This window comes from Pollicipes pollicipes, unplaced genomic scaffold (genome assembly GCF_011947565.3).
Source record: "Pollicipes pollicipes isolate AB1234 unplaced genomic scaffold, Ppol_2.1 Scaffold_7261;HRSCAF=8764_pilon_pilon_pilon, whole genome shotgun sequence".
NCBI lineage: Eukaryota > Metazoa > Arthropoda > Thecostraca > Pollicipedomorpha > Pollicipedidae > Pollicipes > Pollicipes pollicipes.
In genome coordinates this window covers 32,746,197-32,765,859 of record NW_023597054.1, presented here as the reverse complement: position 1 = coordinate 32,765,859, position 19,663 = coordinate 32,746,197, and the positions used below count along the sequence as shown (strand labels likewise).

The 19,663-nt window shown below is 51.3% G+C and overlaps 1 protein-coding gene across 1 annotated transcript in view; it reads left to right on the top strand.

The window, feature by feature from the left end:
* The window catches only part of LOC119111891 (G protein-coupled receptor kinase 1-like), an 87,511-nt gene that overhangs the window by 32,327 nt on the left and 35,521 nt on the right, over positions 1-19,663 (top strand). Inside the window, 2 exon segments of the mRNA XM_037235749.1 lie at positions 11,124-11,200; positions 17,619-17,692. Of these exon segments, the coding sequence (XP_037091644.1) occupies positions 11,124-11,200; positions 17,619-17,692 (151 nt within the window).

Below are 19,663 nucleotides of genomic sequence, written 5' to 3'. Positions count from 1 at the left end.
TTTTTTACCTGTGATTGCTTGATAGTGAGAAGCATAAGTTGGTAAATTTTACATTAAAAATTCTGCCGAACATTGTGATGTATTCATTAATACCCGCTCAAGGCCCTATGGGCCTTAAACGCGCGCGCTGAATGCGTGCGGACCGAAAACTTGCGGCTCTTGTCGCTCGTGGCTCCAGCCTCTTTGACTCGATTTGAGGCATTATGAGTGACTTGAATGAAATGCGCACGACAAGCTAACTTCAAGAAGCGAACACTGTGGTCGGTCCTTCGTCAAGTGTACCATCGGGCTCAGACCCGTCAGTCGACACCTGGCCGCAGATCTCAGGAGGGAGGGTGGTGCAGTGATTTCAGTCAGACTGCACGCAACCGACTCGCCGCGGTTGTTGTGCACAGAGGCTGTGCACGGGACTGTGTTGAAGCGCACCGGGTGCTGGTGGGCGGGCGTGCACGGCTTTTGAATCACGCTCTGCACGCTGTGACGTCAGCCGACTAGTCGCGTGGTTCGTGCGCCCCTGTGCACACCGTTGGGCGGCCCGGCCATCTTCTGAACACTATCAAGCGCTCATTGCCGCATCGCAGGGGAGACCGCCGCAGCGTTGACACCATCGACGATAAATCGCCGAGTGGTCATCTCAGTTTGGGATTGGCGGTAGAACTGCTTTGGGTTGACTATTTTGTTAACGCACGGAAATCTGTTATGCAGAAAGTCTTAACGTGTCGACACTATCGACGCTGATAACGCCTCAAATATATGCCGGAAACGTGCGGTCTGTGGCCTTGGCGCTTTTCTTTTTTTATTTCTTGGAATCAGTGTCCTTGCGATGCGAAGCCTGCGCTGCGTAGGCACTGCGTCGCTGGCCCACTACCCAGGTGGCCCAAACCGCGATGTGTGCTTCAACCTTGGGTGGCGACTCGACTTACCGGCCATGGCAGGATCGTCTGCCGTAAAGCTACCATCTGCGACGCGCCTTGGACCCTCGCTCATGCCCGTGCATATACGTCTTTCAGTTCCTGCTGGGCAGGGCCATCCTTGAGGCCGGAAATCATAGGGTCATAGGGGACGCAAAGGGGTTTTTAAATGCCGTCAGCTTAAGCCTACTGCAGATGGGATCAGAAGTGTAGCTTCCTATTGAACCCAGCTCTGGCCCCCTCCCTCCCGCCGTACTTTGAGAAAGAAACGGGACAAGTCTGCAGGGACGCGACCTAGTTGTCGTTGGCGTATTTTTGGGGTACGTTTTGTTATTTTTCACTGGTCCCTCCCCGCGTATTTTGTGAAACTACTCGCGTGACTCATTTAAAAACATGTGCGCACGAGCGAACAGTTACACAATTCAAAGGCCGTTGTTCCCTCTCCACGTTCCATTCCATCTCCACCTTCAGCGTCATCAGTTCCGACTCGCATAAAGTTGGCTGTGTTTTTTCTTCAGCAATGAACAGAGCGAATAACTTGGGACGAGCGACTGACGTGGGATGTGCGGCATCCTGGTCCAGTCGGCGTTCGACTCGGCGACTGTCAGCGCCACCTTGGCAATATGGATGGCCTGTTTGGAACCTGACAAGTCCGAACGGCTGTGCCGCGGAGTGTGTCACCTTTGAACTGGCTCCGAGAGACCGGAAACAAAACAGCAAATAAAACTGTCACGTCAAGCTACCATGTCACTCCCTGCCTGAAACAAACAAAACAGCTCCGAACGACTAGAGACTGCGCGGCGTTTATTGACGCTCTGGGCACCAAATTTATATGGTTGTTAATGCACCTCAAGGAAACTGGTCCTCTCCCATATCATAATCACCGCTTCAAATTTGTGAGACTAGTCCCAGCTTACTGTTTGTGCGCATTCGAAAGTATGCAGTATTCTGGAAGACAACGCCACAAGTTTCGTGTAACAAAGTGTATTTTGTCAACCATTCCGTGAGTGGGTGCTATGAACCACGTGGGGCCGGAACCTCCGAGTGATTTGGAGACTGAAAAAGGGGTACACTGTTCCCACGCGACGGCGAATGACTTATGCCAAGTGTCGACACAATTTGTGCACAGATGCTCTCTCCCGTGCCATGCTGCCAGCACTGCTCATGGGCTATCACTGACCGTCCAATTTATTTCGTGGTTAGCTTTTCAGGCTAAGTGGGTGTCGCCCTCCGCTCCTTGCGCGGTTTTTCCACCTACAGCCTGCGGCCTGGGGCGTTCCTGCCGACCAGCGGCTGCTGCTCGGCCGCCAGGTCACGTGCTGCCGGCTCCGGGTGGCGGGGGTTCCCTGTAATCGGGCGGCTGCGGCTCACGCGGGTCCGCCTGTCGGAGGGGACCGCGGGCGCCATAACCCTGACGTCCGTGTCCGGGCTATGTGCTCCAGCCGGGGCTAGGCACAGACCGATCCTGGCCGCCGGGAGCGGGCCGTCGCGTAATCGCCGCGGGCAGTACGGCAGCTGTCAGCCGGACGCTTTTCAGGCAGTCACTTTTTACGAAGTGACCTGCAGGGCAGGTGCCGCATGTGGTCCGCGATGGAATTGAAAGCTCGTGGTATGTTTTGCGCGCGAAAGTGTGGGGTTTGGTCACGTGATTGTGTCGTTACGTCACCTTTGGTGCTGAGTAAGCGGTCCGTGTGCTCTCTTGTCTTGAGGTGAATGCAACTTTTCTAATTGGAAATGACTTCGCCATGATATCGCCCACATCTGGGCGATGTCAAGCTGCCGTTATGGAGGCTGCCTTTTTGTGGACCGACATGGCAACTCTGGTTAAGATGCGCATACGGCGGAAAAACTCGGATGAACAACTGATAGGCGCTCCATGGCCCACAATTGCTACTTGGGGATAGGGGTGGGGGCGTGGGAGAACTCAATTCAACCGGCCAGTAACAATCAAAAGCTCAGTCGGCCAGTAGCGGCTGATGCTATGATGAAATGAAGAAGGACGAACGCGATTTTTACCTCGTTTTATTCCAGGCAACACCATAGGATTAACGTCGGATTTTCCCGAGATGGGGACGGGTGCGTGTCCTTCTTCCCCTCCCCCAAACACGCTGTCATCCTTCGTCGCCGAGGTTTGTTGGCTGGGCGCTCTGCTTCACCACAGACGCTCCAGGTGTCAGGGTATGGACTTTTTCGCCTTTTCCACCGGGATGCTTTCCTTGTGCCTACACTCGTCCATGTTTTCTCTCCGTTGTCCGTTTGCTCTGCGCGCGGGCACGCGTGCATACGACTGCAGGCCATTTCCGGGCGACTCCTCCATCAGCAGCTCAGCGCCAAACAAACATAAATGTTTAGCAGCCGGCAGAGAACGTACGTCCGTCGACAGACGCCTCGCCTCACCCTGGACGGCGAGCAGAACAGGACAGGACAGGACAGGACAGGACAGGACAGGACAGGACAGGACAGGACAGAGGACAGGACAGGACAGGACAGGACAGGACAGGACTTGGACCGGGAGTCCCGACACCGGGACCGGAATCCGAACACGGATCCCGACCGCGCATCACTAAACCGTCGCGTGGGTCGTGGGTCGTGCTGAGACCTTGACTCGCATATCGAACCGGACCTGACACCGGATCCCGACAAGCGCCGCGGCGAGTGGCAGTATGACCACTGCGTGATGCTGGCCGTGGCGATGGGGACTTTTCGGGTGGAATTCCGAGTGCGACTTGAGGCGAAGCTCTTGAGTGCAAGGAAGGTTCTTTGTGTTGGCCAGCGCCAGGCGCAGTGGGATGATCGTCACGCTACGGGATGTGAAGGATGTGGGGATGCGGCGGTCTGCAGAATGCGGTCAGGATAAGGAGCACACCTGCCGTCGGCCCGGCTGGCGATCGATCTGCTGCGCACGAGAGGTCAATATGAGACAGCGTACTTGGGCTCGCTACGTCACGGCGGCGGCCGGGTCGTTTGGCCGGCTCTATTTTGGACTGCTGCTAGACGAGTGCGCTCTGCTTGCCTCTTACAATCTACACAATGTACAAGGGCCATTTTTACTTCCGGGCTAGATTTGTGAATGACGAATGTGTAGACGTGTAGATGTGTAGATGATTTGTGAATGATGAATGTGAAGACTTTGATTGAACGCCTGAAGCTAGACCGAGCTCATGGAGAGTAGAGGAGAGGGGCACGGCCAGGGGCGGGTCTCACTGCGTCTCCTTATGGTGGTCTGCACAGCACCTCGTGCGCTGTGATGACTCGACGCCCAGTTGCCGACCGGGCCGATTCTTTGCCCCGTAGCAGAGACCCCCTCTCTCGCCACTTCTCGTCCTTTGTCCGTTATTTTCCTTTTTCCACCCTCCTCCCACCGCTTTCCTTATCGTACTCGCTTTCTCGCTAGCTCGCTCTTTCGCTCCCTTGGCTTTGCACTGGTTCGCCCACTCATCGACCGACTCACTCACTCACTCACTCACTCACTCACTCACTCACTCACTCACTCACTCACTCACTCACTCACTCACTCACTCACTCACTCACTCACTCACTCACTCACTCACTCACTCACGCGCTCACTCGCTCGCTTACGTCCTTATTAACTCACATTCCATTCACACTCACCCACCTCCATCCCCACCCTCTCGCTCACCCCCCCCCCCCCCACACACACACTCACTCACTTGCTCATTTTCTCTTTAACTCATCGACTCAGCGACCATTCGCTCACAAGGCGGCGCGGTGCAGCGTCGTCGTCTCAGCTGTCTCGCCAGCGCCATCGATCCCCGGTTACTCTCATAATGAGAGGCGGCCCCACTGAAGCGCCCCGCCGCCAGCTCCAGGAGGCCAGGCAGTATGGATGGCAGGCGCCTTCCACCACGCCGGGCCGTGCGCCCGCCGCAGCCACGCCGGATCATGCGACTGCCGCCACACCGGGCCCGCCGGGCCGTGCGCCCGCTGCCACACCGGACCGTGCGCCCGCCGCTGCCGCCGCCGGGCTGTGCGCCGCCGCAACGCCGGGCCGTGCGCCGCCGCCACGCCGGACCGTGCGCCCGCCACCGCCGCTGGGCTGTGCGCCCGCCGTTACGCAGGGCCGTGCGCCGCCGCCACGCCAGGCCGTGCGCCGCCGCCACGCTAGGCCGTGCGCCGCCGCCACGCCGGACCATGCACCGCCGCCACACTGGACCGTGCGCCCGCCGCCACGCCGGACCGTGCGCCCCCCGCCACGCCGGGCCGTACGCCGCCGCCACGCCGGACCGTGTGCCCGCCGCCGCTGCCGCCGCCGTCGCCGCCGTCGTTGCCGTCAGTTCTCTCCGGTCCCAGCTCTCCACTCCACGGCTCAACTTTTTGCTCAAGCCGTCTCCAGATTAGTTTTTGTAGCTTGAACGGACGGCGTGTTGTCCGGCCTCAGACTGGCGCGTTTGTTTGTGGCGCGGAAGACGCGGTGGCCAGGGTGACTACTTTCCCTGCGGATAGCGTTAACGTTAACGTTAACGATGACGTTGACGATAACGTTTCCCTCGTTATCCTTCCGGATAACGAAAATTTTTACGATGCTCATACTACTGCAATGTTTCAGATATCGCAACTTCGTGGTTTTGTAATCGGATAACAGCACTGGGGTTTTTAAGCTCAACGCTCCGGATGTAACGTGGGCACTGGATTACTTCTTCCACAAGCTATCGTGGGTCGTTTTCCCGCCGTCTGACCAGCTCACGTTACTCCCAAAGTAATCATCCCATATGTCTCGACGGAGCGCACGCCAGTGTCTCCGCGGGCTTCCACAGCCCGAACTGAAATCAGCTTGCGTTCCCGGGGAGAAAATCGGTATCTGTCCGGAGGAGGGAGCTGAGATCAGCTGCCGTTCCTGGGGAGTCTGTCCAGTGGTCGGGAAGCTGGCGGGCGGCGGCTGCGGCATCTGGTAGTGCCGCCGCCCAAGCCTGTCGCCTGCTGTTCACTCTTTGCGCCATCTGCGCTGCCCGTCATGGACTCATGACCTGGGTGACGCGTCGGCACTCCGGCGCCAGGTCTTAGAAGTGTCCCCCACTTGGTAGCTGCTGGGCGATGCTTGGCCGTCGACTTACGAGACGCCGGGGGCCGATCTGGGCCTGGCTCCGCTAGCTGCTCTCTCCCTGTCGACAGTTTGCGGGGCGCCAGTGGCCGACGTGCGCCTAGCTTCGCCAGCTGCTTTCTCTCTCTCTCTCTCTCTCTCTCTCTCTCTCTCTCTCTCTCTCTCTCTCTCTCTCTCTCTCTCTCTCTCTCTCTCTCTCTCTCTCTCTCTCTCTCTCTCTCTCTCTCTCTCTCTCTCTCTCTCTCTCTCTCTCTCTCTCTCTCTCTCTCTCTCCTCTCTCTCTCTCTCCTCCTCTCTCTCTCTCTCTCTCTCTCTCTCTCTCTCTCTCTCTCTCTCTCTCTCTCTCTTCCTCTCTCTCTCTCTCTCTCTCTCTTCTCTCTATCTTCTCTCTCTCTCTCTCTCTTCTCTCTCTCGCTCTCGCTCTCCGCTCTCGCTCTCGCTCTCGCTCTCGCTCTCGCTCTCGCTCTCGCTCTCGCTCTCGCTCTCGCTCTCGCTCTCGCTCTCGCTCTCGCTCTCGCTCTCGCTCTCGCTCTCGCTCTCGCTCTCGCTCTCGCTCTCGCTCTCGCTCTCGCTCTCGCTCTCGCTCTCTCGCTCTCTCTCGATCGTCAAATAGTCCCATGTGGGTGTGGGGGGGGGGGGGTTCACCCATTCAATATCCTCATATTAAGCGGTCCAGGTAATGGTAATAAGCGGTCCAGATAATCACTTCGTGCTGAATGAGGGAATATCAACATTAGAAGGTTGTTCAGTTGTGGCAATTATTGATAGATGTTTTCTAAATGACAGCAGGGATTTCCCAAAACACCTCGCTGGTAACGTCTGATACGTATCATAAGATGTAAGATCATGGGCATGCTATTATATTTCGTGTCAAGTGTGTTCACTGGAAAAATTGGTCTGAACATCCATGTCATGTGGCGAAAATATAGTTGCTCATATGCCAATACGCTCGCGTGTGCGGGTATACCGTGGTGGCCCAGGATGGGGTGAAACCCGTGGCGTTTTAAGCGAAATTGCATTTTCCTGTGAAAATCTGTATAGGCAACTGAGTGTGTAAATTCGTTGGGTGCTGACACTATACCCACTTCAATATTATGACTGTACTTTGGTCACCTTAAGATGATAGACGATATTTAATTCACTAGTTTGAGGCCTGCACAACTGTTTTCGAACGCCCAGTGTGATTTTGGACGGAACCTCAGTATCGTTCATCGTATGTCAGGTCCGGACAACGTGATCCGCGCCGAGTTTGAAAAGAAAGGCGTTTAGGAGTGGGATCGTGTAAACAGGGCGCATGCGATTCTGCATTGCGTCCTTAAATCTTTTCAAAACTTCGGCACGGTATACGTGGGCACATTATTCAATAACTTTGTGTCCGATCGCTTTTCCTTGTCCGTGTCGGGACCGAGCCGTCGAAAAGGTTCCTCCAGGTTACCGGTGTCCCACAGGGAAGTGGGCTGAGTGTAACACTGCTGATGCCATCAACGACCTCGGTGACGTTCTACCACAGTCTGCCGGGCGGCCCGTTTTCGTAGATGACTGCCATTTTGGGCCAGATGATAAGCACGTCATCGGCGGACAGCTAACCGCAGCTGGCTATACGGCGCCTAGAGTGGTGAGGGGGGGGGGGGCGGATGAACGGTTCCCGCTTTTCCACAAGGATTGTTGCCATGTATTTCTGCCGGTGCTGTCGACGCCCTCGGCTGAATTGCCAAGCCTGCTGCACGATCTGGAGAGGCGCGGTTTGATGACCCGAATGACACGTAACAAACATTGGAAGACCTCATGCGTGCTGGCGATGTTTTAATTCTCTGAACATTGCAAGTGTGTTGTTCAGGCAAGCAAGTATGTTGCAAGCAAGCAAGTTTAATTCTCTGAACATTGAACGTGCTGCACGGAGCTGATAACGGCACGCTCAGGCGTTCATATTGATCACTTATTCGTTCTCAACTTACCGCATGTCTCGTTTACGACGATGTGTGTGAGTCAACTAAGCGTATTCTAGATACCATTCATGATACAGCCATTTGTGCCATTGTTTCCGCAGTTTGCACTTCGCCTGCATTCGGCCTTATGGCAGAGGCCAACGATTCGTCACTCCATTTGGGCGGAAAATGCTGGGAATGCGTTGCGCTCTCAAACTGCGACAGTTTCACTCCCTCCCAGCGTGCGACGTGATGTTCCCTCGCCCCATTGCGGCTCGACTCCGTGGTGGACTGGAGCAATGCCCCCCCCCCCCTCCGTTCTGCGTTCGGCTGCGGGCTCTAGTAGACAAGGACATTCCCTTGTGCAGCGTCATACGCATTATACATACACCATACATCAGGCCCCCGTGGCGCCCAATTTCGCCCGCATTGACGCTTCGCCGGCATCGGTCAGCGATAGCCATGTCGCGCCAGATCTGTTCCGATCGATAGCGCTGCAGCGTGTGTTGTACGAGGAGTACATCAACATGCACGGACTTGTCCAGGACGATTAGTAACGTTGGATACGTTTTCTTTAGCTGTACCGATATTTGATCATTGGCGTTACCGACACACGTCTCGAGACCTCTGTTTAACTGAGGTGGGTAAAGAAACTGTACACCGTATTTTACTGATTCTTTAAGTATTCTCCAGGCCCCGAAAACTCTTGATCCAAGCTGTCGCCGTGGACAGGATATTTAAAAACAGCTTACTCAGCACGGCTGGGCTGGTAAGAAGATTGCTGTATGCTGGATCCCTAACCATGTCTGGATTCTGGGTAGCGAGATGGCTCCGTTGATAAACGTGCTCCTAGGGCTTATCGCACGCGCTGTCCCAACAAGAAACTTCAGGTCAACCGTTGTGACCTTCCTTCTAAGGAAGAGGCAGCTCTGCCTGGTCAACCATTGTACCCTTCCTTCTAAGGAAGAGGCAGCTCTGCCTGGTCAATCGTTATGACCTTCCTTCTAAGGAAGAGGCAGCTCTGCCTGGTCAGCCATTGTGACCTTCCTTCCAAGGAAGAGGCAGCTCTGCCGAGACTGGATGGCTGGAAATAACAATAGGTATGAGAAAAGCCGTCAACTCTTGATTTATCGGCATTATGGCTTCAGAGTTCTTACGCTGCGGTATTGACCTGCAATGTACCACGAGTTTCTGGGTTAGCGTGCGTCATTGGGGTTTTACGACGCACTCAGCTGCTGAGGCTTTATGGCGTCGCCTTCCTCTCACCCTGGCAGGAAGGGCGGGCACCACGGGATGTGCTGCGCTGGACGACGTTATAGGGCAAGAATGTTTGCGTACATGTTTGCATACCTATAGTGCAAACATGTTTGCGCTATAACGTGGTTTGACTAATTGGTATATTGTAGGTCGACAACTCAGCTCTGAACGCATAACAAACCAGTAGCTATAAAACCGGAACAGCGCTGGAGGTCGCCTGGCTCAAGTAATGACGCAAGATCAGGTGACAAAGTGCTGCTACGTATGGTGCGCATTGGCCTCACACACGCTACTTGTGAGTAGCTTGCTGTGCGTTGAGGACAGACCCATATGCTTGCAGCGTCCCTGGGTCCTCACCGTGCACCATGTCATTTCATCGTGCCCACATTTCGCCCAGGGGTGGCCGCGTCATTTGGGGCAAACCGCTGCGTCATTATTCATTGGATTTCTATACCAGTGGATGGTATGTTAGCTTTCCGAGATGATTGGCAGCTGCCTGGCGGGGGGAGATGGGTGGGAAGGGGTGCAGCGGCTTTCGTGTCGTGAGCACCTCGGCTCTGGCACGCCGTGTACTCTTAATCAATTTTTATGTTGTGGGCGCCGCATGACCTCAGTAGTCAGCGCGCCCCAAAACATAAATCAGCGCGCCCCAAAACAAAACAAAGCGGCGACTACGGTGGCAAAGTCACCTTCAACAGCTGCATTGTGTGGGCACTCGTTGCCGTGAGATATCCGCACTAGATATATAAACAGCGTAACACTGCATTTTTTCATCCGAATCATACCTGACCCGAGGAGGTGAGTGTCCTAGTGGCTAGTACGTAAAGCTCTCGATCGAAATGCGGAACCGCCAATTCTGTCCCAGCAAGGCTTTGAACGACTGCACTTCCATGGTTATTAGTCGAATTATATTACTGCTCACGCAAGACGTGTCGTGGAGGTGTAATGGCCGAATGGTTGGAGCGTCGAGCTTCCACGTTGAGGCCCGGGTTCGAACCCCGGTTGCGCCATGGCCCTGAGCTCTAATATGGCCGGTGCAGTCGCTAGCGCTCAACAAAAGGATCGTGACGACGCGCGTCGTGTTCCCACTAAGAAATACGCGACATTAGCATCGCGGCTATTCACATTTATTCCACGGGGGAAGACAAAACGCCATTGTGATAGCCAGGTTCAAACCCTCACACGGCATACAACGTTGGCACTCGGGCGATCGAACCAACCGGTTGTCCGTCACCTGGACGGGGAACACTAACCACTACAGCGGCTTACGTGGGTGGATGATATAGATAATGTCATGAATGGCGAGATCGCGGGCGTCTGGCCAGTTTCTTGTGCATACGCGCACGGCGCGATGTGCGCAGCGTGAACAAGCGTCTGCGAGAGAGGACGGTCCGGTCGACCATTACTACATGCGGGATGTGATGCATCTGGTAGTCAGAGAAGGGAGCTATCGGCGAGCTGTGGCTCGGATGCCTGTGTGGCGGTCACCGCTGCTCAACGGGCGGTTGGCTTGTGCTACGATATGATCAGCAGCAGGGTCGTCGCGGTTAGCCGCTATGCTGACGTGAAAGCCTCTGCAGGTCGTACGTCCTTGCGAACATTGCTGGTCACACAATGGTAACCAGTGGGATGAACGCGTTACTTATGCCGTCTTTTTTGGAGAGTCGATAGCAGTATCTTGGTACGCCTTGAATGCACAAGTGTCATGACGCTCTGCTGCCCTCGTGAATGTCCTGTCTTGTTCAATAGCATTAAATCGAACCGTACCTGGCGAACACGTAAAGCGGCATGCGGAGGGTACGCCAATGTAGTGTCACGTGCAACGACCTGAGCAGTTTGTGGAAAGCCAGCCAATGACTGGAGTGATACTCGTGACCGTTCCGACACGATTTAGCTCACTTCTGCCGCAAACATGCCGCCGGGCTGTCTCCGACGTCATATTGAACGCTGACGTTGTTTCTCTTTTTGCAGTGTGCGGAGTGTCATGCACAAATACATGGAGAAGATGGGCCAGGTCAACTACGACAAAATCTTCAATCAGAAACTAGGTATGGATGTAAGGTAGTTCACTTTCACACATTTGATTGACCAACACACAAGCCACGAAGCGCAACACCGGAACACGTCTTATCTTCCACCTCCCTTTGGCGGGCACCATTCGGCATAATAACACACAAAAACCCTTACTCCCGCCGCCTTTCAGACGAGAGCACAGACGGCCGATCGGCCCCTCCATCTGGGTAAGCCAGTCCGCCGCCCGTACCCCCGGCTGGTTACTAGGCTGCTTTTCCGTCGGAGGGTCGGGACGGCGTCGTCGGCGAGGGGTATCAGATTGGAACCAAACATGCATAGCATTGCTTCAAAGACAACGGGGACCACACACATTTGCCGGCTCACATACGTGCTCAACGCTTACACACACGCTGAAGGACGTAATATATATGTAAGTAATAGATATGTAAGTAAATAGATACAAGTGTGAACCATCCTACATGTCGCCTGAATACAACGAGTAGTGGCTGGAGATGACTTGAGGTATGGATTAATGGATAAGGGTCGTGTCTGCTCTCCGACGGGATGCTGAATTCATGAGGTCTTTCTCTGATTCCCTTCTGCGCCGAAGATGAGTGCAGTGTCAGGTAGAGTCATGATCAGGTCGCTGAGACTAGTCCGCGTCTTGACCTGCCTATCCCCGCATGTCCATTGACAAGTCGCTGACGTAGCTGAGACTAGTCGGCATCTGATCAGCCCATCCCGCAAGCATATTCACTGAGCAGTCGCTAGGCATCGCCAAGCACCTCATCACGAGAAGGTGTTGCAACACCTATTCGTTGTACTTCACGCTGGAATGTGATGGTGGTCTTTGTGAAGGACCATTTGCTCGCTACCGTATGGTTTTCAGACCCATAAAAGGCATTAGGTGCCACACCTACTCTCGCTTTGACAAGCAGGTGATATTCTTTACAGTGAATGGGACCACCAGAATTAATTGGCTTGCTGAATTTTTGGAAAGCTGTGACCTTTTCCGATCATATGTTGGCGTTTTAAGAGGCGATCTCTCTTAATGCTGAGACACGTGCGACGAGTTTTGTTTTCTTGTGTCTGGTCTTGCTAGTGGCTAAGTTCTACATTGCGCCATTACGTAAATGAGCTGGATCCAAGACCATCGCCAATGTAGGAACATCGGAACAGAAATCGTTGGCTATGTACAACAATACGGACTCTGTATTTCAACTTAAAATACGCTACTTTGCCTGTAACCGTTCTTACGTATGCTGTTTAACGCGCGCTTGGGTGGGGTCAGTTTGAGCCCCCCCCCCCCCCCAAGTTTTTCCGGAATGATTTCCGAACGGCGCGGCGTAGCGACGCCAAATTTTGCATAGTTGTAGAAAACTGGTAACCGGATTGTTTGGTTTTAAAAAATAAGACGCACCTTGTAAGGTCGCTGCCCTACGGAGGTCAAAGTCAGGTCATGGATTCAGCGGAGACGATTTCCAGGGAATCGTTCAATCTGACACAATGACGGAGTGTTAGAAGAAGCCACACATCTCTGAGATTGTTTCTTAGACACACGACAAGTGAATGATCAAAGTCCATTGGCCTAGGTGTAGGTATGAAGGTCAGACCAAGCCGAAACAAACCTGCTTTATTACTGTAGGGCTTGTATGGGATAGTTTGTGGTGCTCATCGCGAATTAATTCCATAACAGGGACCGCATATTCATATTTCATGGACTTTTTAAGAGCCAGAAGAGGTCGCTGACCTAAAACGACCGAAATCAACCTTTCATTTTTAGAGACGTACTGCTTAGCGTAATGTTTGACACGTATTCAAATGCAAAACGCAAAGCAGACTTGTATAATCTCGGTTACTGTGACCTGCGGAAGGGCAAACAAGATCACTTACCTTAAATGAGGACCAGTGACCTTTTGCTTAGAACAGGTGCCTGGTTTCGGAAACGCTTAGGACACCGATATGGAGTTGGACCGTGTTTAACCTTATTTGGACCCGAAGGTCATGACCAAGGAACCCCAAATGTTGACAAGTGAGTTTACATACAGGCCAAACACACCCTGTGAATTCGGTGTCTCTAGGTTGCTTAGTTTTTTACATCTTAGGGGGTCAGATTAATCCCCCCACCCAAGCGAAGGGTATTTAATTTCGGCCACCCGGGTGCGTGACAAATCAGAAGTCAGAAATGGGGGTCCCTTTGTAGCTGAAGTACCTTGTGGCTGCAGTACCTGTAGATTGATGTACAAGTCAAACTCAGCTGGATGTGACATTGTACATGCTTTGCATCTCCGTATGACGCTGTTTCAACTTATAAAAATCTGCCAAATTTGTAGGCTTTTATCGAATAACTATAGCGCTGCTTAAACGGAGTGTTCAACCTTTGGGGTATATCTAAAATAAAATATAATCTGGTGAAGCCTCAGGACGTCTAATGGCACCGGGTAATACCACCGCAGCACCCTCAAGATTAAAACAAAAGGTTTTAGTCATTTGCGGTTCCAAATTGCTCTGTCGTTGTTTTGTCACAGTACTACCCTTTTTTGGTAGCCACAGAGTGTAGGCCAAGCCCGCGACATCTGCAGGTGTCTCGACTGCCGTCGTCAACTGTCACGGACTAGAGGTACCACTTTTGATGTGAGTGTTCCACGTCTCAGCCTAGTTTGGAACAAAGATGCCTCTTTTTGAAATCGTTCAGCGCTGTTCACAGCCATGCTTTCTGTAAGATTTACACCCTCATGTTTCTGAGCTTGAGTCTCCTAAATTTGTGCAAACTATTTCAAGGTCACCCAGGCACGCACGACGCTATAAAAACGTCACGCGAACACCGCCACGTTGATGGCCTATGCAGTGTTCAAGGTCAGGACAAATATGTTCATCGAATTATTCGTGTATGGTATAAGACAGCACGATTCGTGGGATGAACGGACAACAGTTGGCCTTCAGCCAACTTAATGCGTTGACACGCACTCGGGTGGGGGGGGGGGGGGGGGGGGGTCAATGTGACCTTCCGGAAAGTTTTTCGGGAATAGTTTCCGAGCGGCACGGCGTAGCCGCGCCAAATTCTGCATAGCTGTAGACAATAGAATAGCGGATCATTTTGTACAAAAACTTAGCTGTACCTTGTAAGATCGTTGACTTACGGCAGGTCAAAGTGAGGCCACGGATTCAGCAAAGTCAATTTTTAGGAAGTCGTTCAATCTGATGCAGCAGCGGAGTGGTAGACGAGGCCATACGTCTCTGAGATACCTTCATAGGCTATGCAACAATTGATCGAACGAATTATTTTGACGTAGGGTCAGGTATGGAGGTCGGACCAAGGTTAAATCAACCTGCTTTATTACTCTAGGTTTTGCTGTAAGGGGCGGTTTCTGGTGCTCATTTCCAATTTATTGACACTAGGAATCGCATTTTACACATTCCATGAAGTTGTTAAAGGTCAGAATAGGTCACTGACCCGAAATGACCCAGGTCAACATTTTGTTTCAGAAACGATTCGCCTAGCATGATCTTTGCCGTTTATTGAAAGCAAAACTTAAAGCAGTCTTGTGCGGTTTTTACCACCATGACCTTGGAAACGTCAAAGAAAGTCAGTGACCTAAATGGGCATAAGACCTTTTGATTAAATCAGGTATCTGGGCTCAGGAGGCTTTTTGGCGACCAACCCGAAAGTTGACTTTGTTTGACGTTGAGGTTATGACCTAGGAAATTCAAACTTTGACTTAAGTGAGCTCACGTACAGGTTAACACACCACGTGAATTTGGTGTATCTAGCTCTCTTAGTTCGTGAGATCTCAGTATGGTCAAATTGACCCCCATCCGAGCGAAGGGTGTCTCAGTCAGCCACACGGGCACGTGTTAAGTGCAAGCTTGGATCATGCATGACGTTCTGTGCTACATAACACATGGCTTTGAGCAGTGGTACTAATTATGGCGGGAATGAGACCAGAAATCGAAAAATTTAAGGATAGCGAGATAACTGAGTGCGTGAATGCAAGGAAACATATAAATTCGCGGACCCAGTATGCTAGAACACCACGAAAAAGGTCCAAGAGACGGCCAAAACACGTGCATATAACGATATTCAGGTTTAGCAAACACGCACCAGTAAGCACCCCCACCTCTCGGCAAGTTTAAGTACTATGATTGTGTCGGCCCGTCCGCTATAGTGATAATTCTGACACGACGAATCTGGCAGCGACTCTCGCGTTATAAAGACGTTCCGTGACGTAACCAGCTGATGACGTTTTAGGAAGACATATTTCAAATGTGAAATCGCGGTGCATAGAGCAACCTTATGCACTTGAAAGAAATCAGTAACACTCAGCTCTTTTTCATCACATATGATGATCGTCTCAATATTTGCGAATGTGGAGTATTCCTTAGACAAATGGCACTTATACTGGTATGAATGACATCAGTACAAATTAACGTTTGCGTTTGACAAAGCAGACGACCAAGGCCCTTTACCGAGGGGCGCATTGGTTGAGATGTGAACCTGCGTCACTATAGACTACGCGATATTCTGTTTCCCAGAGCCAAAGTATGCTTTGAAAAAAGATACCTTGCTAAGCGTCGCGGAGGAGAAATCAAAGACGTAGTGCAATGTTTCGCTGAAATGGCGCAATCACTGCCTCATGTTGGTATATCTGTGCCCTAAACAGAATGTTGCAAGCTTTCGTAGCTCTTATGACACAAGCCTTTTTACAAATTAGTATGTTGCAAACACGACAGAGCACACGCGTTGGAAAAAGCAAGGCAAATCAAAAAATAAAAATTCATAGTGATGAGCATGGAGCCCAATGACGTTTCCCCCGGCAGAGATCTTACCTCAACTTGCAGTATTGAACTACTCCGAATGATTTCAAGAAAACTGGTATTTCTGAACAAGTCGGACGCGTCTGATGTAGCAATAAGTGAAAAGTACAAAAAGGTAGCATAGTCCCTTTAAAGGGAGCATGCCTCAAATGCTCCACACGTGCAGGCTATTGAAGCAGTCATCAGATGTGATGGAATATGGTCACTTATATAAGCCGGAAAAGACTGCTCTAGGCACCACAGTTTCTCTATTTCGTAAATATGTTTCTCAATATGTCATTGTTTAATTATGTATGCCACGAAACGTTTGTATGTTATCACTCACTTGTAGTTCCTCAACCTCCCAAGAGATGGCCCGCGGTGATGCAGGGTGTGTGCTGAACCAAATAGCTTTAGATGCTCGTGTTTTGACCCTTTCCTGTGATGTTAATGCATATTTATCAGTGAGTTGAAGTGCCTACTTGTTTTCACAAACTCGCCTATAGTGTTATTCTTAAGTTGTTCGCTGCAAATCTTTTCCCTGTTATAGCTAGGAAGAATGTATAACTTTTTGTACCGTGTCGCAAAACGTATTGTGTTAGGATTTCGCATAGCTTGCACAACATTGGTTGAGAGCTAATTGGTGACCGCCATATCTGGACGTTGTGCTCGCGAACACTGGGTGTCAACGACTCGACAATTATGTTTGTCGACCGTGAACACCGCATGGCCAGTGGAATTGTAGGGTTTGAATGACAGTATTATGGTGTCACGGATGTCTGGCTAAGCTTGTACGGTGTGAACGAAATAATCTGTGCATCTTAACGGACGTGTAGCTCAGAAACTAGAGGGGCTTAGGTGTTAAGAAGGGCAGGGCTGCGAACTGCACCGAATGATCTTCAAGATGGCTGTTTAAGTTCAAAACCCCGCAAAAATGTGGGAAACCTCCTTTAACCGTTCTCGATAGAGGCAATGACCTACAACGGAGTGGTTGTTTGCTCACCTGGCCCTTGCGTTCTTTCGAGGCCATTAAGATGAACAACATTTCGGTTCTCAGCATGTGTTTCCACTGTTTATCTCGATCCGAGCTATTTGTGTGCCCGATGCTAGCTTGGCCGACACGAATAATCTCGTTACATACGCCATCGCTCTCCCGATGCACATAGGCTTATCTTTTAAGTACGTGCTTACGGATGTTTGGTCCTTGCTCTTTGCCGTAATTTGGAAAGTGTAGCCGGGCTATCCTAGTTCTCCATCTGCTGCAACGTGACCCTTGCATTCAATGGCATATTCATCTAAATCTGACTTTTGCTGGGTCATATATCTCCTTTCCCTTTTGGCAACGCGGTGTTCAGAGCTATGCAATGCCTGTTTAGCTACTGTTTTTCGTAAGCACTGATCTTGAAGCTCCATTCTTGTCACCGGCTGCACCTTGCCTCCTGATTTATCCATTTATTTCGTCTTTACTTCTCCATTGGTTTAATTTTCTTTTATCGCGTGCGCCGCCTCCATTCACTTTCAACGCGCTTGTACTAATAAAAGGCATACAAAGCAGCACGAGCGCGAGAAAAGAACCTGGGACTCGTGCCAATATTTGTACAGCTTTGGACTCGAGTGGCCATCATCACAGAGTGAGAAAAGCGCGCCCTTTGTCCCCAGGCTACCTGCTGTTCAAGGACTTCTGCGAGAACTGTGTGGAGGAGGCCGTACCGCAGCTGAGCTTCTACGAGGAGGTTGGTAATGTCGGGAGGATGGAGACGCGCTGACGGTGCAGGAGGCGTGTGCGCTCGTCCGTCTACCTGACGCTTGCTGCGGACGGAACTGGGGCGGCTGGCGCTGAGGCTGGAGCTGCGCTGCCGACCAGTTAGGTGTCTGCTTCAGTTGTACATTGGTCAGGGGCGCCTGAGATATTGGGCGTCGGCGTTGGTAGGGCACGGCCGGCTGCAGAGGCGGGACAGTTTGGCTGGGGACATATATCTGCAGTGCCTGCTCTGCATGCGACAGTACGGACCGCAGATATGCAGCGGCGACATTGTTTGGAATGGAGGACCGTCGGCTATCCCTGTGGTTGGGCCCGGACGGGACGGGACGAGCTGGACGGGTCCTCCTCTGCCGTTGGCCGCTGTGACAGGTTTATGGTGCGACTGGCAGCGGCGCTATCTGGAGCAGGCCGCCGCCGATAGCTGGACCTCTGACGCGTCCGGTGGTGCGGTCGCGATAACCGCCGCCGGGCGCCGCCGCCAGCGGCCGACGCACGCTGCAGCCGCGCTGCTCCGACGCACGTGACAGCTGCGTTGGGAGGACGCGGTCGCCAGCCTATTGGCCCGAGTTGTGCTGCATCAGCACAGTGTCACGCGACAGAGATCACATTTCCGTTAGCGTGCACAGTTTGCGTTGTGGATAGCAATGACGATCGTGTTAGCGGAGTGCCCACTTATGATGATGTGTCCCTGGGTGGTGTAGTGTGGTAAGTGGTAACGCGTACCAAAGTCGGGTGACGTAGAAACGTTTTTCTCCACTGCTGTCTTACATACAAAATAACGTTCAGGTGCAGCCATTTCCTTACACTGATGGATGGCATGGTCGGCATCTGTTGGAAAGAATACTTCATATGCGGTCCGTTAGGTTTGTTATCAATTAACATTTATGACATTGCTAATGCCCTCAGTCCTAATGTCCACAAAGTGATGCTAATACGTACACAATCATGAGACTGGTTTTATTCCTAGATTATCAATGCGGCTGGTTCGCAGTCAGCCGTCTCCTTACTGAAATGGACGTCACAGCTGTCGAATGTCTACACACCGACCCAATGTCTTGAAATACAACAAATTTAGTGGAGGATGCGCATCCAACCACGTTGCTTTCTAGCCAGACTTGTACCCGACTCAATTTTTGAGCCGGGTGAGGACCGACTCACGTATTTTGGATCTTATTCAGCTCATAACTTAAAGCCGTTTTCATTGTTTTATTCAGTTCAGTTCAGCCTGATTGTTTGCATTGAATCATTTGACTCATGACTCACGCAACTTGCAAAATAGTAGATTTAATCTGGCTCTGGCTTATGGTTCCTAATTCATATGATTCACGTGTATATATATATATATATATATATATTTGCATATATTTATATATATATATTTACGTATATATATATATACATATATATATATATATATGTATATATATATATTTGCATATATTTATATATATATACGTATATATATATATATTTGCATATATTTATATATATATATATACGTATATGTATATATATATATATATATATATATATATATATATATATATATATATATATATATATATATGGGTATATATGTATATATGCCGTGTGTGGGTGCGTGCGTGCGTGCGTGGGCGTGCGTGCGTGCGTGCGTGGAAAATTGGTATCAACACCTAGTAGCAAGTTTTTAGATAGAACCTAGCCAATGCAGTGCAGTAAACGATGCCTTTCCTGTGACCTGTCACCAACCAGCTCTATCAAGTTTCAGTTCAAGGCTAGCACATTCTGCCTGGCAGCTGCGACCCAGACCGATTAGTTGCATAGCATGCAATGTGGACTAAACTGCTCTAAACGACAGTTGGCAATCTGCACCTGCCAAGTGCCAGCCTGGTACATTGGCATGGCATTGTCATTGGCGTTGATGGCATGTCAACGAGTCAACGTAGGATTGCAGTTCTCG